Here is a 21,103-nt window from a genome sequence, read left to right on the forward strand (position 1 = left end):
TAGGGCACAGCGTTGCACTAACTTGGTTTAGGCCGCTGCTGCGCTATGTATTTGTATTTTGGTTATTTAGTGTCCCTTTTCTGCCAATTTTGGCTAATCGCGACGACGAGGATGAGTGGCGATTAGATGAAATTGAGAAGGGATACTCACAAGGAATACCCATGGACATGTGGAGAGTCAAATCCTGAACGAGTTCGAAAGATACCGAGCCGGCAGCGCCGCTATGGAGCAGGCATCCTTAATTACTGAGTAAATTCGTTTGCAACTGGAATGCATAATGGAAATCGCTTACCCGGGGAGATCGAGTTGAGAGCCTTTCTCTGATCCGAGGACAACCCCTGGTTGATCTGAACCAGGAGGTGCTGCCGCTTCTCTTGCCTGGAGAGTCCCTCGCCTTTGGGGCTGATGAACGGCAACTGACCCATCGTCATGGCGTACAGGATGACGCCTCTGGAAAGAGAAGGCAACGTGTTCACTAAAACAAGTGAGTATAGCTATCTTATACGCGTACCAACTACGAGTAGTGTTCTATATAGGGTGAAAGATATAACTCTCCCGGCTTTCCACCAAAAGAGCAGACGACAGCGAAAACCAACCATGTCGACGAACCGGCCATCGCCGTTGCCAAACCACACCACACCCCTTTTGAAAGAGTCACTGGACTCTACGTTTTATGGCTTTTTCCCACTTTACTCTCACTGTGGGGCTCAAAAAAGTAGAATACGTGTACGACATGCAGGGTTTATTTCTACGTGTGACAACCAGAGGGACATACATGAGAGAGCAATGCATTCTTAGCAATATGTCTGACTCTTAAAAAAGAATCAGTAAATTGTAAATTAGCTCCACCTTACTGCTAAGGACTGGAAGTGGAGATATGCTGATCTGACTCGAAATAAGTTATTATTATTATTATTATTACCTTTTTTTCATGAACATTTTTCTAGAAAGCCTTTTGGGTGAAGCAGACGACACGAGCTATCGGCAACAGTGTCGTGCTACGTCACCCAGCGCGGAGCGGCAGGAAGCCGGTAGAGTTATACCTTCTGTTTTTTTAAAAATTTTCTTTCTGGGTATTACTCCACACACAGAGAGACGTCGAAAATAACAATAAATCGTCAATTCATGTAAGAATACGTACTTAGTCTTCTATCGCGTCTAAAATTGACTTACCGATCTCCCAACAAGTATAAATGGTCAACAAATCTAAAGAAAAGAGGGGCCCATCCGTCCTCCATGAGAGAAGGGATTTGATCCGCCATTGAATGAACCAATGTAAAATTTCAATGCTTGGAATGATTCTCCTAGCAAGCGGATTAACCTTCAACTCCGTTCATTTTTTAAAAAATCTTGTACCTACACTAGTAATAATTAACTTTTTAAAAAAACTACGGTTAAATACTATCTAGAGGAAATGTGTTAAATTGATTCTAGCGGCTGTTTAGATTAAATTCTAAATCAACAATATTATTATTATTTTGAGTTTCAATTATACGATAGATTTGATCCCCACATAATTGACAAGGTAACGAATTTGCAGACCTTTTAGTAAGAACTAATGAGGTGTGATTTAAGTTTTGAGATGTTCCCGCGTTGAGGGTTACTGGACGACAATAACTGAAACGCCAAATAATTTAACTTACACTGCACGGGCAGATATTCAGATTTACCCATGGTGAATGCACTCCAGAGATATGATAATCTAGTACGAGGGTCACTATTTATATTTTGAGCCTAACAATGAAAAAAGAGGAATTTGGCATTGAAAACTGCTTTATTGTTTTTCGAAGTATTCTCTTTTATGGTCAATACACTTTTGCATTCGTTCGAACCATTTGTCAAAGCAGTTTTTCCAATCTTCTTGAGACACCTCCATAATATGGTTTTTGAACGCATCAACGGCGTCTTCCGCCGACGAAAATCATTGTCCACGCAATTTATTCTTGACATTCGGGAACAAGAAGAAGTCATTGGGTGCCAAATCAGGACTGTACGGCGGATGACCCATCAATTCGATTTTTTGACTGTTCATAAAGTCGGTTGTTAGACGAGATCTGTGACAGCTGGCATTGTCTTGATGAAGAATGATCCGACGGCGTTTGTTTGTTTTCCGTATTTGACCGAAGACCTCTGGCAAACAAATTGTTGTGTACAATTCAGAGTTGACCGTTCTACGTTCCTCTAAAGGCACAGTTGCCACATGACCAGTTTTCCCGAAAAAACAGGCGACCATTTGTTTCGATGTGCTTCGAGCGCGAACAACTTTTGTTGGATTGGGTTCATCTTGAAACACCCATACAGTCGACTGCTGTTTACGTTCCGGCTCATATGCATATATCCATGATTCGTCACCTGTTACAATCTTATATACGTCTTTTGAAACACCAAGATTGTATTTATTGAGCATTTGTTTGCACCAATTGACGCGAGCGTCTTTTTGAGTTTTTGTCAAATTGTGTGGGATCCAACGAGAACATACCTTTCTCACAGCTAAATGATCATTTAATATTTTATATATGCTGGTGGAACTAATGCCTATGGTTGCCTCAATCTCACAGTATGTCACATGACGATCTTGCAGTATTAGGTTTTGCACAGCATCAATGTTTTCTTGAACAACAACTGATTTTGGACGACCTTCGCGAATCTCGTCGGTGAGCGAATGGCGGCCACGATTAAATTCGTTATACCAGCGTTTCACAGTGGCAAAGTATGGGGCTTCATCGCCAAATGTGGAAGTAAGTTGATCGATGCACTCTTGTCTTGATAATCCACGTCGAAAATCGTAAAAAATCATCGCACGAAAATGTTCACGAGTTAATTCCATTTTATTGTTGTCGCGCAATCTCCAAGGCAACATAAACAACACAAATGAAGCTATTGACAAAACATTTGAAGTACGTTATGGTCAATAATGCCAGACGATTCCGTGCAAACGTCAAATCGCGCCTAACTTCAATCAGTGTTGCCAAGGCTCAAAATATAAATAGTGGCCCTCGTATACTCAGGGTTCGGGTATACACAATGAAAGTTAGTGTCGACTTAACAAGTTTATTACGCTGGGGTAAATAAATGTATATATCCACACAGAACGATGGGCGCCAAATATATCCACATGGAACGAAATCACTATATCTTCTGATATAACTTCACTGCACTGCACTACGTTGTCCCTGAAGATCTGGGTTCGAAGCTCCTCTGCTTGAATTTTTAAAAAGGGAGGGCAGTGACCATTTTCCTTTTATGAGGTACAGTCATGGACACTGCCGGCTTGTAATGAATACATTGACTTTCAATGGAATCGTTACAAGCCAGCAGTGTCTGTGACTGTACCAGTGGGGAAATATGGGACCTTATTTTCTTAGGGTATCAATTAAATGTTGCATTAACATTTCTCTTCTGGAAGACAACTGTGTTGGCATATGGGGACAATAGGGCATTAGTTTGCGACTCAAGGAACATTTAATCTGCCTTCCTGTTAGCAAAAGAATAATACCAAAGATCAATATGAATTTAATGTAAGCTTGTAATATTTAAAGCTTATTTAACTTTAATCCTTTAATTAATTATTTAATTAAGCTAAGCTAACTGCAGTAATTAATGAACTGCTTAATCACCTTTAATGAGAAACTAATAAACTGTGAACTAGTGTTGCCCACGAGACGAGACTTTGGCCTTTCTCGTCTCGTGGAAATGCTGTGAAATGCTGTCTCGTCTCGAAAATATTCGTTTGTCAAAGGGACACATGATCAATCTCGTCTCGTCTCGAATTTTTAAAAGCCTGTCCCGTCTCGTCCCGTGGGCAACACTACTGTGAACGCCATCTTTCGTATAATCTACCTGGTAGGCCGAGGGATATTGCTATCTCTAGTTCCCGTTCTACCAGAGTAGGCCACACTGTAGGAATCTTCTTATTCCTGAGCATCCGTGTACTTGCAAATGCTGGGCTATTTTGCGGGAGCAGAGTTTCGACAACGAATCGCCAACAGAGACCTGCACAAGACCCGGAGAAAACCCGTCTGCGAGGAGGCGCGCCTACAATAATATGCAACACGCACATCAAGCCCAGATGTTCGACATCGCGCAAGCGAGCTTCACGTCACAGTTTTGCACAGGCATCGATGCCTTCAAGGTTTTTCTATTACCCGGGTCTTAAGAAGACCCGTGAGACTCGATGTAGTTCTTGCAGGTAGACGACGAGCACTACTGTCAGTGTTGCCAACGGCCATTATATTTCACTACGCATGGAAATATTTGAATTTCTGCTAGGCGCAGGTACCTTGAGGTTTCTTCTGTGTCGTGACCTTGCATAGCCTACCCGATTTTAATATGTTAACGGTAAAGCACCTCAAACTGCCACGGAGCAAAGAATGGGGCATTTAAATGCTTCTGGTGTTTTAAACTGAAGAAGGGTATGGATAATATTAGCAGTTCTTCCTTCGTTCCTACAACTTCAGACGCAGCTATTGCCCTCTGTAACGGGCACGAAGATGATTTATCTTCCGAATTTCCTGATCAAGTTCTATGTTTCAGGAATGTGCTTAAATCTGAAATCAAGTGCTTTAGGAAAGTTTCTTCTCCTTGATAGCTCTACACTAGCTTCCAGTGTTCTTTGTATCCTGTACCGCCTTCTGTTTGGGGGAAGGGATAAGTAAGTATTTGTATTTTCTTCTTTTGAATACATAAATGTCAAAGAAAGATATGTTGTAATATGTGAAAATTCAGAGTTAGAGCATCGATTTGTATAGTTATTAATGTAAGTGCAGCCACAACCAGCCATTCTAAGTAATTACGTAAATTTCCTGGAAGAAGCTGACTGTACTTGAGGGACCCAAGTTTATTTCTTGCGCAAGCGTACTTTACGATTTTGTTACGCCACTGCGTCAAATATTTAATATTACAAGAACATTAAGACGTAACAACAAAATGAGATTCACAGTTATTATTATCATCTAAGTCCTAAAATTCAAAGTTAACTGGTACAATTTATGTGCAACAAAGTCAAAATTGCGAATTAAAAAAAAGTCAAAATTGCTAATTTAAAAAAAAAGTCAAATTAGCTGTATCAGTTGATTATACCAAACATTTCACATTTATTGTGCAAATGACTATCGTTTTAAGATTTGCTGATGTTGAAACCGATTGTGTAGAAGAGCTTGTAGGTAGATACAGTGGGCCCCTAGACAGGATTGTGGTTTAGCGCACTCCCTTCCCCCGCTCTATCAAGCACTGACATTTTATGTGCGTCCTTCCATATTTTCTACTTAAGCCATGGTTTGTGACATTTACATCCTACAAACTTCGAAATGAGGAAACAAAGAACGACTCATTAAATAATATATAGGTTATATTTCAAGATTCTTACTTTGTATTTCTGATTTTTTTAAAAAAAGTTTAGCACATTTAAGGATATTTCAGTTATCTTACTGCCTAAAGAACATCTTAAAGAACGTACTATTACTACTGCCTTGGTTAATGAAAATTCCAGCAGCGTGTTACTGTAGCTCTGCCAAGTGTAAATTTCTCTGTCGCCTACTATTAAATATAATTTTCGTCAGAAATTAATTATTATTGAAGGCTATTATATAAATATGATAATTTGCTGACGTTTCCTTGATGACTGTGTATCGATTTACATTGATATTTCAAACTTAATGAACGATGGGGCCTTGCATTCTAATCTCGCCCAGGACCTCGCGATATGTTGCTAAGCCACTGCACCTAAGATTTTGTAACTTCTCAAATCAGTGTCATTATTATGTCAAACCAACTACCACATATTTTCTAAATTTGTTTCGATGGTCTTGAAATAGGTCTGTGTGTCTTGTTCATTTTATGTCGCCTTTCTGGTCTTGAAATCGTAAATCTTCTCTCGGTTTCATTTTTACGTTGCTTGTTTGTTGAAATGTGTAAATAGCATTGCCTGTTATTTGCACCCGTGTGAAAATACAAGCTAACAATTATATTTTGTATCGTATTACTATCAATGCGGTCTGAGAACAAGATAACTAGCAACAACACTAGCGAACGACGATTTGTTGAAAGAGATGACAATATTCAAAAACCTTTTATAATGCAAATTCTGATTTCATGTTCTATTTTATGGACCATCGTGCCTTAGTGTTCAGGGGGGGGGGGGATCTTGAGCAACTAATTAGGATATTGAATTGGCAAAATTACACCTGAGAGAAAATCTGTTTGATTGATTGATTCATTTATTTGGTCAATTTATGCACAATAAGGCTAATCGGGACTGGACCTATAGTTTAAAGTGGGACCGAACCATCATGTGCTTCCACCGGGTATCGAACCTGGTACCCTTTGATTACAAGGCGACGACACTACTACTGCGCCATAGGGGAGCACCCCCAAAAAAGTATAATGTAGAACAACCACCAGTCACACAAAGTATTTACGATGGCACTTTTTGCGAAACTTGGTTCGTGCTCCTGTACAGGTGTCAGCAGTCGCAGCAATTAGGGGCGGGGCCGAGAGAGTGCAGTTGCCCCCCCCCTACTTTTTGATACTTTTGCACCACGCTAACCTCATGTACCAAGGGAAATTACACTTTGCACTTTGACCCTCTAGTTTTGGAACCCAATCGCCGCCACTGGGTGTGAGCAATACAAATGTTTTCTAGCAAGGAATAAATGTCTGCAATTTCAAATTGATAAAAGTGATGAACATTTTAAGTGCTCCTAGAACAGTTTAGAATCTACAAGTTGGCAACGGTGACTGCGTGACTCATGTATCTGGAGACGGTGCAAAACCGGAATGAGCACTCGCTGAAGATAAGCGAGCTTCGTCTTGCAAGGCCTTCCAGTTACCCGTGGGCTTTCGATGCTTGACGGGTCAAAACTCAGGTATATAGTTTTACTCGCTCGCCCGTCCAGCCAGGCGGGCCTAGTAAGCGATTCTGGCCGTTGTGCAGCCCTCTGATCGCCAAAGAACCAACACAGACTGACTCACTCAAAGTATATAGAGAATAGGTAAAGCCATCCGAAGATTGCCGATCTTTCACGAACGCGTGACGTCACCGTAGAGGCACTGAGCTCGGCTGAAGCAGACGGCCCGTAGCATTTATATGGAGTATCCAGAGAGCGAAAGTAATTTTTTGCTTTGAGAAGGGGAAAAATATGAATTGTTACCATCCGATTGAGGCATCCTTTTAATGATTAGTAATATAATTGAAAATGCGATACTATTAAAAGAAGGCAAAGTACACGTGCTAATGTATTTTGAAAATTCATGTTTGAAACTTTCTTATCGATGCGTTACAAAGAAAGTTGCAGTGTTCTCATTTAGCATTTCATGATTTGGTTTTATAAATTGTATTATAATTTTAACAAAAAAGTCGCATGCTAAAAAGAATTACATAATAAGTGAAAGAGTTAAAATTAAATAATTGATTGATAGAATTAGTTTATTTTCCTTTGCTTATCTGCTATATTTGGCTAATCGCGAAGATGAGGATGCGTGATGATATGATGAAACGATACTCACAAAGAACACGCATGCCCAGGAAGGGATTCGAACCTGGGTACCCTGGCGTCGTCACGCGTTGTGTTAACCACTTCACCATGGAGCACTGGCGTACCCAGAGTGGGGCTAATGGGGCTACAGCCCCCTCCGAAATTTTGAGAAGTTCAACAATTTTGAAATAAAACCAGTGAAGAATTTGGAGAGAACGGAGTGGTAAATACAACCCCACTTCTTTAAAATGACTCCGATTGCAATTTTTGAGTGTATACGAAATATCGTCTTGTGTATATCATCCCCCTTGAAGCACCTATGCATTATCAACCTTTACAATTCCGGCCCCTCCCGAAAAATAATCCTGCGTACGCATTATTTCTTTAATAAAAAAAAGGTAAAGTGTTCCCCTGTGCATAGCACCACGCCATGAAGGCGTATAGGGGGTGTGAGGGTAACGCCCCACACTTTCTTGATCCGGTCGTGAGTGGGGGTGATGTGATCAGCATCACGCCCCTGACCGCCTTTACCCCCCAGGGTTTCCCCCAGGTACCCATGTTATTCGACGCTGGGTGGGCGCCGGGGCCGCTTTCACCGTTAGAAAAGTTCCCGGATTTGAACCGGCCGGGGATCGAACCCGGGACCTTGAGCATGGTAGTCAGACGCGTTACCGACTGAGCCACCGCGGCCTTTATTTCTTTAATGCGAGAAGCATTTACGAGTGGTAATTGAAGTAACAAATAATTTTACAATAATTTGAATTTGAATTTAAAACTTTGGATGCGTCAGCACTTAGGCTATTTTGCACCAGTCCAGCCCCTTACCATAAACAAATACATAACTGTAATGCCGTATAACTAAAATCTTAAAATTTTCTGACTTTGGTTAAAGGTGAGGCTGTAAAGGGGCACTCAGCACATATAATGACAAAATACAGGACAACACACAGAATTATACTGACCATAGGGCCAGTCGCCAGAGCCTCGTTAGTCTGCAGTCAAGGGTGTACTACGTGGAAGGTCACCCTTACACCCCAATTTTACAATAAATTTTAATAAAAATACAATAATATTTCTAAACGAGTCTTACCCCTTGCAGTCTCTAAATGTACAGTACTTGTAGGGATACGCATAACCTTTGCTGAAAATCGACATTGTAAATTATTTGACGCAGGTCCTGCTAGAGCGGCTTTTTCATTGGGTGACGCGGGGTCAGCGCATCGATTGATTGATTTGCTGTTTTCAGTCCACTTTATGCACAGTAAGGCTAATCGGGACTGGACCTACAGCTTAAAGTGGAATCCGAACCACTATGTGCCTCCTCCGGGTATCGAACCCGGGACCCCTTGGGTCAGCGCATCGAATCCCATTGTCTGTTTTCTGACTTTCGAGACCGGAGACCGCTATTTTCAAATAACTCCCCAATTGTCCTCCCGACTCTGCGAATTACCACCAAGAATCGAACCCGGGACCCCTTTTGCCAAAGGAGAGAGCGTTAGCTATTGGGTAACGCAAGAGCCCAGTGAAAATTAATAAGCTATTAAAATTTAAAACTTAACCCTGTTCGAAAAAATGAACTGCGAAGTAAAATCAATCTCTCATATGTATAATTTTCTTTGATGACGTCAGACCCGAGTTTGGTTGGTTGGGGAACTTGAAAGACCATATCCCCGGACCGCGATATGCAAAGGGGCTTCCACGGGAAAAATATTGCTTGATGCTTCAGAAAATAGTCGAAATTATTATTATTATTATTTTTTAATGCGGCAAGATTATAAAAATGTAGCTGAAATCATACTATAGTGCAGGAGGCCTTAGAAAGATCGCTTCGCGGGCTTACAGCAGACGACAATATGGGAGGTGTGTCTGCAGGAACCAATCAGGTCCGCGAATGAGCGAGCCCGGTTGCCACAGCTAGCTTGCTGCACCCTTCTGGAAGGGTGATTGACCTCTGCCTCTTGCTACCTCGGCCTGTTTGTTCGGCTGAGGAGCAGACGACGCGAGAGTATCGGCAATAGTGTGCGAGCGACGTCTGCTGTTAGCCCGCGAGACGCTCTTTCTAAGGCCTCCTGCACTATGTATGGCGTGGGAGGGGCAGGGTTCTGCAATTACGCGTGAAAAAGGTTTTCTACATGACACGTAAATTACGCTTAAAACGTAAAATACATATAAAACGTAAATTACTTCAAAAACTAGAACCAAACAAAAATTAAAAGAAAACATGTTTTTCTTGCGAATGATATTGTTATGTATGGCAGTTGGCAGTGGTATAACACAAAAAAGTAAGTTTTTAAAAAAAACTTTCCATCCGAATCTGTAAAATAAAAAAAGTAAAGTGCTCCCCTGTGCTTTGCACCACGCCATGAAGGCGTATAAGGGGCGTGGAGTTAGGTCTCCACACTTTCTTGACCACGGCCAAGGATGGGGATGATGTGATCAGTCCATAGGCGTGCGCAGAATCTCTGATTAGAGGAGAGGCAAGAGCCCTGTTGAAAGTTCAATCGAAGAAAGAAAATCCCAATTTCATCTCACTGTCTTATTGCATTGATGGGTATGGAATAGAGGCGTATATAGTGTCCGGACACTCCGAAAATCAATGTAGGCCTATTACAAGAATTCAAACTTTGTGGCACCAATGTTCTTTGCTCCCTCCTATATTCCCCTCTCTGTGGTTCAGAGACCATTTTACATATAAACATGGTTTCGTAAAGCAGATTCAACACAACAACACATAATTTATTATTTTCTGACCGTGGCAGCAATTAGCGGAGCGTGTGGAGCAGTTGCCCCCACACTTTCTGCCCCCGCACTATTGCATCTTAGTGCTAAGCCTTGTCTACAAATTCATAGTAAACTGTCCTTGCCCCCTCCCCACTTTTCCCAACCAATCGCCGCTTATCGAATAGTGCGGAATGTTAATAACAAGAAAGATGCTAGAGAACGAATTGGGATAGTTCAATTTCATAGGAAATAATACATCTTCCTCCCCTCCGTAGTTGCTTGGAATATTGTCCTGCTTGAAAATTACATATTTTTAAAGAAAGTAATATTGTTTAATAACTATGACAAGATTCCTCTACACCTAAAATTCTAAGTGAGAGTATTATGGGAGACAACTACCCTCTCTTGACAACCCCCCCTGCGCACGCCCATGGATCAGTCATAAATTAGCATATCCAAGTGTATAATACGCATGAAAAAGGAATCTGAAGCTCTTACTAAAACTTCGAAATTCAATCCAAATAATTTGTCGTTAATCGTTGTCTTGTTTTAATACAAGTACTCTGCAAGACGTATACATCAACAGGTTTCTCAAGTTTAAAAATTTGTGAAAGGACAATTCTATATTAAGAAATTGTTAGTGAAGGCGAGGACGTGAGGTGTCTTCGTAAAGTATCTTCAGAAAATAATGATTTAGTTAAAAATGTAATATAGTTAAAGTAGTTTTTATATTAATAATTTACAAAGAAAATAAGTTTTATTTTACATCTGCGTAAAAACCCTGGTGACGGGGGCTCACGAATTTGTTATCATGGGCCTCGACTTCGAGCGTACCTGAGGTAACAATGTATTACACAACAGATGACAATGCAAAATACAAATTTAAACAAATATGTGACAAATTTATATATATAAAAAAACAATGTGTTTGAGCTATTGACGGCGCCAAAGAAAATACAGAGGAGAAACGCGAAGAGTGCAGTGATATTTTACGGGAAGCAGTCACGTTTAGTATATCCTTATATTTACGTAATACAAAAAATCTGCTTTTAGATTTCGCCCAATGCCTTTTGGACAAAAATGGGCAATCCCGCTTTTTTTTTGTATGAATCTTGTCTTTTCGTTTACTTACGCAATTACCGACTGGAAAGCTGTGATATTTTAGATTTCTTCCGTTAGATTTCTAATAATAGTTTTTACAGCTTTCCATAGCATTTAGGCATGATTTCAGTTGACAAGAACAAAATAATCTTATTTCAAAACATACAGCAAAAAGGTATCCAACGCGCTTAATTTAAGACTCCCTTACATGTTAAGCGTGAGAAAGGATAAATCTTAAGAGTAAAAGTTGTAACTTTTTCCCTGCTACTATATTTTAGAAGATATTTGTTGTCAAATAGCTCATTATTTGCATAAGCAACCTGCTATTTCCATGCCGAGCATCTCGAAGATTACGTAATGCATCCACAGACAACTGTGCATACGAACGAGCAACTCCTGACTCAGACTGATTGGCCGGGGCCGCGTTGCTGCTTATATGCAAATCTGAGCACAACGCCAGCGCCTCTAGTGGATACTTGTGTTTTACGAGAGCGCTGCTTATTATTGAGTGCCATCTATACGTGATAACAATGAACTATTAAAACAGTAACGCTCCCTAGTGAGATACGGTAGAACTTCGTTGTCTACCAAGCATTGCAGTGAATTCATATGCAGAAGCGATAACAGATTAGATAATATTACACAATGCGATTCTCAACAATGACAAGAAAAATAACATATGCATAACCTTGTAGGGATCTCGCAGGATCGTTGCAGTTTAAAATTTTCCCTCGTGTAAAAATATGCTAACACATATGGCGGTATTCTGAAAATTTGGTCTACTTTACCGTAACAATTCTTATATATTGTTTATATTTGTTATATTTAATTAGATATAATAGCAATAAAACACCAACGCAGGCATGTAAGTAAAACAAAAACATATATATATATATATATATATATATATATATATATATATATATAAAACCCGGCGGTTTACCAAGTAACATGGGAGAATACGCCATGTGCACACACTTATGCAGGAAAATTCAAAATTATATTTACACTTTCACAACTTCGTGCCCACTTAACGAATTACAATGAAGTAAGGTAATGCAGGTGGGAAAGACGTTTTGTATAATGGATTTCTACAAGATAAAGATCTGTCACCGTGGTCCAGTATTTCGGACATGTTTCCAGAAGGCTGCACCAAGCCGCTCCTGGTGCGTGACCATGAAATGAACCTATTCATGTGCAGTATGCTACTGTATTCCCGCGAATCCCAACGATTGCTCTGTCCGTTCACGAGTTTGGTATGCCTCTACCATTCTATTTCACTTTGTGAACTTGAACTATAGTTCATTGGAACTTGAAATTAAACTGGATCTATTTTTAAGTTATTGACCATGTTTCGATCAGATCTCCCCGAGCAGACGTGCCTTGAATTAAACATTTACGACTAAGTGAAGCGTTCTATCCTTACAGACTCCAAAGGTCGATCTCCGGGCCGTAGGTCTTCCCCTCGATGAAGAGTTCCGGTGCCGCATACTCCGGAGAGCCACAGTGAGTCTTCAGCGGAGAATTCTCACTCCAAATGTTGCTCAGCCCGAAATCTGAAACAAAAGGTTACATGTGTTAGGTGACATCTACTAAATATTCTTAATAAATTCATACATGCACTAGTAAGTCAGATTTCCCATCTCCAATCTTAATCTGTTGTTTTATTGCATTCTTCCATTTCTGTTGACTTGCGTCTGTTGTTTATTTTTCCTCCATCCTTGTCAAATCCCATTAATTAATTTTCCCTTCCCTCCCTCCATATTGTTTGCCTATTTGATATTTCTATCTTGATTATTTACACAAAGCATTTTCAAATTAATATTTTTCGTTACCTACACTTGTAATCTATAACATTGTAATTATCTTGATTTGATTGTTGTTATTAGGGTCGCTCTTCTGCTACCCTTGGCTAATCGCAACGATGAGGATGAAGGACACACACACACACACAAAGAACTCGCATGCATAGGCCAGAATTCGAACCCTGGGCCCCTGTGCTAACCACGTAGGTTGGTCGTAATCATTGTAGGAATATTCTTGCAATCTGTTTAAATTTAATTATTATTTATATGGTTAGTGTGGGGCGTCAAACCCGTAAAAATGTACACGAAAAATCGCTTTCAGTGTAAATCCAATGCAATAATAATAATAATAATAATAATAATAATAATAATAATAATAATACATGTAACGAGGTTTGGTTTTGCTTTTCGTTAGCTTTTACAGTAGCCAAAAGTTAACAAAAATCTACACATTCTTCAGCGGAATAGAGTAGGCCTCGCCCTGTAATCAAGGGGTTCCGCGTTCGATACCCGGTGGAGGCACGTAGTGGTTCGGATCCCACTTTAAACTGTAGGTCCAGTCCCTATTAGCCATTCTGTGCACAAGGTGGACTCAAAACAACAATTCAATCAATGCAATTCAGCGAAATGCAAATAGCCATAGAAAAAACACACTGTGAAGTACAGACGGAATTGTTCTGACGTTACAGAAGAAATACAAATAACAGAGCCGAATAAATCCATCAGGATGCACATATTTCAATTTAGTCATCAATAAGAGATTAGAAACATTGAAAGAAAATAATTTCATCATGGAAAGAGAAACACGTCTCTCACAGTTCACCCTTGAACTTGTTTCCAAGTTTTCTTTCTTTTTGCTGGGTGAAATTCTCATTCTATGAAAGTAATGTAAAGGTGACTCTACAATAAGGTATCCATGATTGAAACAGTATGTTTGGAAGGAAAGAGACAATAATATTGGCTATTGAATAAGAAACAAAACAAGCCAAAGTTCTTATTTTGTACACAGCAGTTAACCTGGACTAAACCTACAATCTGACTCAAGAACGAAACCACTAAATTTGTTCCTACATATGGATAAAACAGTGTAGTCTAATCGATACAAGATGTAATGTTCAATAATAAAAAAATGAGATTGTTCTGCACATTTTGAATATCCACTTAACAGGAGCGTATATTCCAGGCTAGGTAGGCTATCTGCGAAGCTGTGAATTAACCTGATATAAAAAAGAATAAAATGGCGATTCTGAAGTTGCCAACCTGAATTCTTAGGAGTTGGCAACCTGAATTCATTGGATTTGGCAACCTGAATTCTTACGAGTTGGCAACCTGAATTCTTACATGTTGGCAACCTGAATTCTTACGAGTTGGCAACCTGAATTCTTTGGAGTTGGCAACCTGAATTCATTGGATTTGGCAACCTGAATTCTTACGAGTTGGGAACCTGAATTCTTACATGTTGGCAACCTGAATTCTTACGAGTTGGCAACCTGAATTCTTAGGAGTTGGCAACCTGAATTCTTTGGAGTTGGCAACCTGAATTCTTAGGAGTTGGCAACCTGAATTCTTAGGAGTTGGCAACCTGAATTCTTAGGAGTTGGCAACCTGAATTCTTAGGAGTTAGCAACCTGAATTCTTAGAAGTTGGCAACCTGAAAGTTTGCAACCTGATTACCGCTGGGATGGCAACGTGCCTTCCTTGAAGACGTCAAGAATGAGCCTAGTCTTCTCCCTTCCTCCATAGCCTAGGACCAGGTGTCATAGTTGTAATGATGCGATCATTACTGGATCCTTTTTTATGTTATAAATTGTGTATGGCTATGTATTCCTGTACTTTTGGGTTCTTGGCCGTTGGGGGAGCGGTAAGTTTCCAGTAACGGTTTAGGTCATTAGCGGGGCCTATAAATAGGAAGGGCAGAGGAGCAGTCGGCCTCAGATGTTTGGCGGAGTACAGCAATGTAAGAGGTATCTTTTTCTCTGAGGGGAGCGGCTGGGCGAGCTTTCTTTCCTTATCATGTGAACCGACGGCGGGGATGTTAACTTTCTTTCTTTTAATACACACACTTGCTCTTTTCACATTATTCCAATAGTTTATTTCATGTGGGAAACCGGGTACACAACACACATACCTTCAGCCACCTTTTTTGGTACTGAGGGTTATATTTTTTTTTACTCGTGGAGCCAGTGGCTACGCGAGTCTACACACTCTCTTCGGGAAGGGGGGACAGGGCACACCGGAATGTAATTTTGTGAATAACGGCCAAGAATTAACTTCTGTAAATATATTATGAATAAACCTATATATATCTAAAAGGAAATGGGCGTTAAGTTGTAATTTGAAGAGGTACGTGTCTATTGCCTAAACTAGCATCCACAGAACTTCAGGTACTGCAAGTTTTGAACCTCGGGACAAGGATTCAAAAATGTATGGTAGTGTATATTGTGTATGTTGCTGAGAATCAGCTTAAAAGCACAAAATATACCGCGTACATACTGGGGGCTCATAGTCGGGATATTTTTTTGTGAGAAGTACTGAAGGCATTAGTTATTGTGAAGTGGAAAGAAAGTAATAGAAGACAAAATGGCAATTCAAATAGACAGGGAGCTCATTAGCAAGTTGCTAGGCAATGCGAACTTGGAAGGAAGGCCTGAGGAAGATATTGTGGGGGAACTTGAGAGACTTTCTCTAAATGTTACACAAGGAACTTCGATAAGGACCGGCGAGGAAAAAATGAGCAAAATCTTGGAAAAAAGCAACATTAACATTCCGATCTTTAAGGGAAACGTCGGCGATGTAAGTCCACACGATTATTTGTATGAATTACGCAGTTATCAGGAAATCATGGAAATTGGGGATACTTTTCTCTTAGATAGAATCTTGCCGCTTTCGTTGAAGGAAATCGCTGCAGATTGGTTCAGATTTTCGAGACCTTTCGGCACTTTTAGGGAATTCGAGAAGGCTTTTCTTGAGGAATTCTTTAGTGTCGATTATGATTCGGAAATAGCAAGGATCATTCAGAACAATTACCAGTCACCAGACCAGTCTCTTCTTGCATTTATTCGACACACCAGGAAGCTTTTTGCAATGAGGGAGAAACGGGGGACAGAAGACGAGGTCATCCAGCACGTTTTGAAATTTTCCCATCCTAAATTCAGAACGCACCTGTACGATAGAACCTTTGCAACCTTGAAAGATCTGGAGATTCGCGCTATGGACATTCAAAAGAGATTGTATTCAGAAGCCCTGTACTATTGTCCAGAACTGAGGGACAACAGTTCGCCGCATCTGTCTACCATGCCGACTTCAGCGAGTGGCACAAGGCAATTAGCAGCCGCGGGGACAATGAACACTTTCGGCCGCGTGGGAACAGAAGTATCAATGAGTGCCATAAATCCGGGTCTTTTCAACCGCTTGAGCCTTTCCGGGAATATTGGAACCCCGTCGAGAGCAGAAGAACCGGCGAGGAGAAGAGGGTATGATGGTCAGCAGAAGGGCGCCACCTGTGCCGTCTCTAAAGATACCGTTAGACCAGAACAGATAACTCCGGTTCTTGCACACGTAGAAGGAAAGCAAAACAGGGGGAGGAATAGGGAAATACGTAACTGCAGAAATTTCACTTCTGGCGACAAAAAACCGTTAGTCACCTGTAAGGTTCAGGGAAAGGACTTCACGCTATATTTGGATTCTGGTGCGTCTATGAGCACCGTGTCTGTTGAGATCGCAAGAGAATTGGAAAAACAAGGAAATAAGATTCACAATAAACGTATTAATATTTCTTTGGCAGTAGGCTCTGTACAATCATGTGGGGAAATGAATCTTACTGTACATTTGAATGGGTTGAAATTTAAGCATAAATTCGTCGTTCTGCGCAATTGTTTCACGGGATTTATCGCAGGTCGTGGGTTCATAAGGAAGGCCGGCATATCGCTACATTTGAAGCAGGGAGGCTACAGTTTCGAGGACAGTAACGTCATTCACTTGTTTTCTGCGGAGAAGAGGGAAGTGGGAAAGAGGCTTCCGTTCTCGCAGCAGGGGAGGACGTCGACTGTGGAAGCTGGAGCTGGGCTAACCGCGACGATGACTGCGACGATGGAAAGAAATGAAACTGTAGCTGAAGCAACCGCGACGATGGGAAATTGCAAACCACACCCCGAAACTGAGGACATGATTGACCGTGTGGAATGTTCGACTGACACTGTGCAGAAATCAGTTGCAGATTTCAGCGCTTTGTGTACTAAGGAAAGTGCGAAGCAAATGAGGAAGCAACAGAGGGAAAATTTGCTTCGGAGCACAAAATTGCCCATGGTTCGTCTCTCTGGAACTAAAGATATGGAAAATTCTTCATTGTTGCCATTCTCTGCCACTGAGGGAAATGAAGAATACAATTCTGAGGAGCCACGTAGGTTTCTGGACACAGCCTCCCTCATTTCCGAGCAAATGAAAGACAAGTTTCTTGCTGACGTAGCGAGGGCTACAAGGAATGAGGAGGTGGAAGGAACGAAGAAGTACAAGGAAAAGGTGAAGACCCAGGCCAAATCTTCGTACTTCGACAACGAGGGAATTCTTAGGAGAAATTTGCCTACGGAAAAGTACAAAGAGAAGGGAAAAGGGAAAATATGGGCACCTACTTCTCTACGTTCGCAAATTCTCGTGTCGTTGCATGATAATGCATTCGCTTGTCATCCTGGGAGATTGAAAACGTTAGCGAAGGTTAGGGAACAATACACTTGGATAGGCCTAACTAAAGACGTTATCCAGTATTGTAAGTCGTGCCAGCCATGCTGCGTATTAAAAGATGACAGGAATAAGCAAGATTTCATGTCAAGTAAGGAGGAAACGAAATTCAGGATAGAAGACGCCAAGAAGAAAGCTTGTGATAGGAAACGCCGCAAATGCACGTTTGAGGTGGGGGATAAAGCTTGGCTTAAGGAACATCCTATCTCTGGTAAGGCCCGAAGAGTAACCAGTAAATTCTCGGGGAAGTCCTCTGGATCACACGCAATTGTGGAGCAAACTTCGGCAAATACTTTCAAAATGAAACACAGCGGGGACGGAAGAATATTGAGAGCCAACAGTGACCAGTTGAAGCCTTATTCTTCGCCACCTGACTTTGCAAGGAAAGTAGCCGAACCCAATTCAGCAAAGAGAGCGCACGTAACTTCGGCAGGAGGAGCAAGACGAAGATATATCCCGGATGCGTTACAAGCTGAGAAACAGATTCTAGTCTAATTTCAAAGGGGGATTTTTTGTAAATATTGTACATGGGACTTATCTATCTTTTCTTTATTCTATCTTTCACTTATTTTCTCTACCTCATACCTCATACAGTACTCATACAAAAGTGTCGTTCCGCAGTCAATTTCATCGCGAAAGTAACGCAAAGTTAGTGCGCATTCTTTTACCGCGTAATTTCGTCGAGAAGTCGCAGTTCGGTGGCGAGTGAACGCAGTTCTAGCACCGAGCATAGCAGTGACATCTTCGGATGTAGAGCCACTTCGATCCATTCATGTGGAAACCGGTAGAAGCGGTGTCTTCCGATCTCGGCAGGAGCGCAGACCAGTGGCGTTGCCGGGACTCGAACCAGCAGCCTTGATGACTTGGATGGATTTCCAGGAGACTGTCTCTCATTGGTCCAGGAGGAAGGATGGAAGAGATGCTGAGCGGGTAAGAATCGACGTGTGTTAACCAGCTCCAGTGCTGAGGGAAGATCATGGATCTCGAAGTACACTTGTGGACAAAATTAGAGTGAACATTGACTGTCAGTGTCGTGTTATCTAATGAAAGTGTGTTTGTAGTGAACAGAAACTGCGGACAAGTGTTTTGTGTATATTATTATTATTTTTTCTAGGTTACAGAACTTTGATTTTCCTCTCTTCAGGAAGGGGGGACTATGTAATGATGCGATCATTACTGGATCCTTTTTTATGTTATAAATTGTGTATGGCTATGTATTCCTGTACTTTTGGGTTCTTGGCCGTTGGGGGAGCGGTAAGTTTCCAGTAACGGTTTAGGTCATTAGCGGGGCCTATAAATAGGAAGGGCAGAGGAGCAGTCGGCCTCAGATGTTTGGCGGAGTACAGCAATGTAAGAGGTATCTTTTTCTCTGAGGGGAGCGGCTGGGCGAGCTTTCTTTCCTTATCATGTGAACCGACGGCGGGGATGTTAACTTTCTTTCTTTTAATACACACACTTGCTCTTTTCACATTATTCCAATAGTTTATTTCATGTGGGAAACCGGGTACACAACACACATACCTTCAGCCACCTTTTTTGGTACTGAGGGTTATATTTTTTTTTACTCGTGGAGCCAGTGGCTACGCGAGTCTACACACTCTCTTCGGGAAGGGGGGACAGGGCACACCGGAATGTAATTTTGTGAATAACGGCCAAGAATTAACTTCTGTAAATATATTATGAATAAACCTATATATATCTAAAAGGAAATGGGCGTTAAGTTGTAATTTGAAGAGGTACGTGTCTATTGCCTAAACTAGCATCCACAGAACTTCAGGTACTGCAAGTTTTGAACCTCGGGACAAGGATTCAAAAATGTATGGTAGTGTATATTGTGTATGTTGCTGAGAATCAGCTTAAAAGCACAAAATATACCGTTACATAGTAAGCTAGTCCAGGTGTTAGATTCAGCATACGCCACTGAAGAGGATTTTGGGAAAATGATGATGTACAGTCAACGGCAAAGATAATAGTAGGCAGTCCATAAGCACGGTCATTCAGGCTGTTTTCTACAATGTAAGGTTCAAAAATCGAAATAAAATTGTCAACAAAGTCGTCCCATGTAAGTATAATTTAATTCCGTGAAACGATATAGAATGCAGCCGAAAGAAGAACGAAAATAGAGCTGGACAATTCATCTATTATTTATGCAGCTGATTCTGTATCTTATAGCTATAAGAGAATATCGTCACAACCACAACGAAACACATAGTGTCACTCAATCAACTCACTATATTTTAGTCGCGTAACTCTAAAGATGATTCAACAAAGGGCTCCACTGAGAACATACAAAACGGAAAATGGTGACCCTAGTTTCCCATTCAATAAAATCAAAGGAGCATTTGGCAGAGTTTACGCAATTCCAGCGTGCATATTTAGGCTCATCTGGAGGCAAATGGCTTTATTGCAAATGTTAAAATTATGCATGTTTGGAAGCTCTGTAAGGACATTCTTGAAGGACTCACAGCTTGAATTTCTGCTGAACTGAAAGTTTAAGGCCGATCACACGGAACTAGATTTCCAGAAGGAATTCCCTAGTTGGCGCTGGACTGGCTACCTGGTTGGAAATGATGGCTGCTGGGCTGCCTGCCAGACTGGTTTTGTTGACTAGAACGTGTTCTAATTGCAAGTTGCTTCTTTGTTAGATGCTGTGGTAACAACCAATCAGAAAGAACGTTTGCTCATATGAAGATGATAATCTATGAGTTTGGCGAGGAAAAGCAGTAGCGGTTTTTGTCTATATTCTTTTAGTGTTGGTTGTGCATTTTCATTGTTCGCTTCTCTGTGAAGAAAAAGTAACAGAAATAAGGCACATTCGTGTTTATTAATATTTAGGAATTTATCCATAGCAATGAGAGTTGTACACAGATGTGTTTAGCTGATAATGAAGATCTTTATTATTGCCAGTGTATTAAGTGTTTGGCATATTTAGTTGAACAAAATATTTTTTTTAATGAATACGTACCCGAATTTATGAAAAGCATGTTCAGTAGTCCTGGACTATCATATTTTCATTCAGCCAATTTCTTAACGTTCTTCCTCAAGACACTCGCCCTGCATTGTGGGAACAAAAGTCTACCAACATGTACGGTAACGAGTATCACGTGAGGTGAAAACTAGAGTGCGCGTCAAATCTCCTGCACATGGCGATAGCCAATAGCAGTGCACTGCAGCAGTGCCATGTCGAAATCTCACACGGAAAAGAGACAGCGTGGTTGAGCGAAACGCCTTGTCACGGAGAGCACGGAACTAGGCAACGCCGCAGTTATG

At 41.0% G+C, this 21,103-nt stretch overlaps 1 protein-coding gene across 1 annotated transcript in view; it reads right to left on the minus strand.

Annotated features, from left to right (window-relative positions):
• LOC146001283 (uncharacterized) overlaps window positions 1-21,103 on the minus strand; it is a 245,719-nt gene that overhangs the window by 10,464 nt on the left and 214,152 nt on the right. The window contains exons 3-4 of the mRNA XM_083138583.1: window positions 12,721-12,850; window positions 293-450 (exon numbers count right to left, since the gene is read on the minus strand). Of these exons, the coding sequence (XP_082994709.1) occupies window positions 293-450; window positions 12,721-12,850 (288 nt within the window). The remainder of the gene's footprint in view (window positions 1-292; window positions 451-12,720; window positions 12,851-21,103) is intronic.

The sequence above is a fragment of the Lepisma saccharinum genome, chromosome 17 (assembly GCF_977018435.1).
Source record: "Lepisma saccharinum chromosome 17, izLepSacc3.1, whole genome shotgun sequence".
Classification (NCBI taxonomy): domain Eukaryota; kingdom Metazoa; phylum Arthropoda; class Insecta; order Zygentoma; family Lepismatidae; genus Lepisma; species Lepisma saccharinum.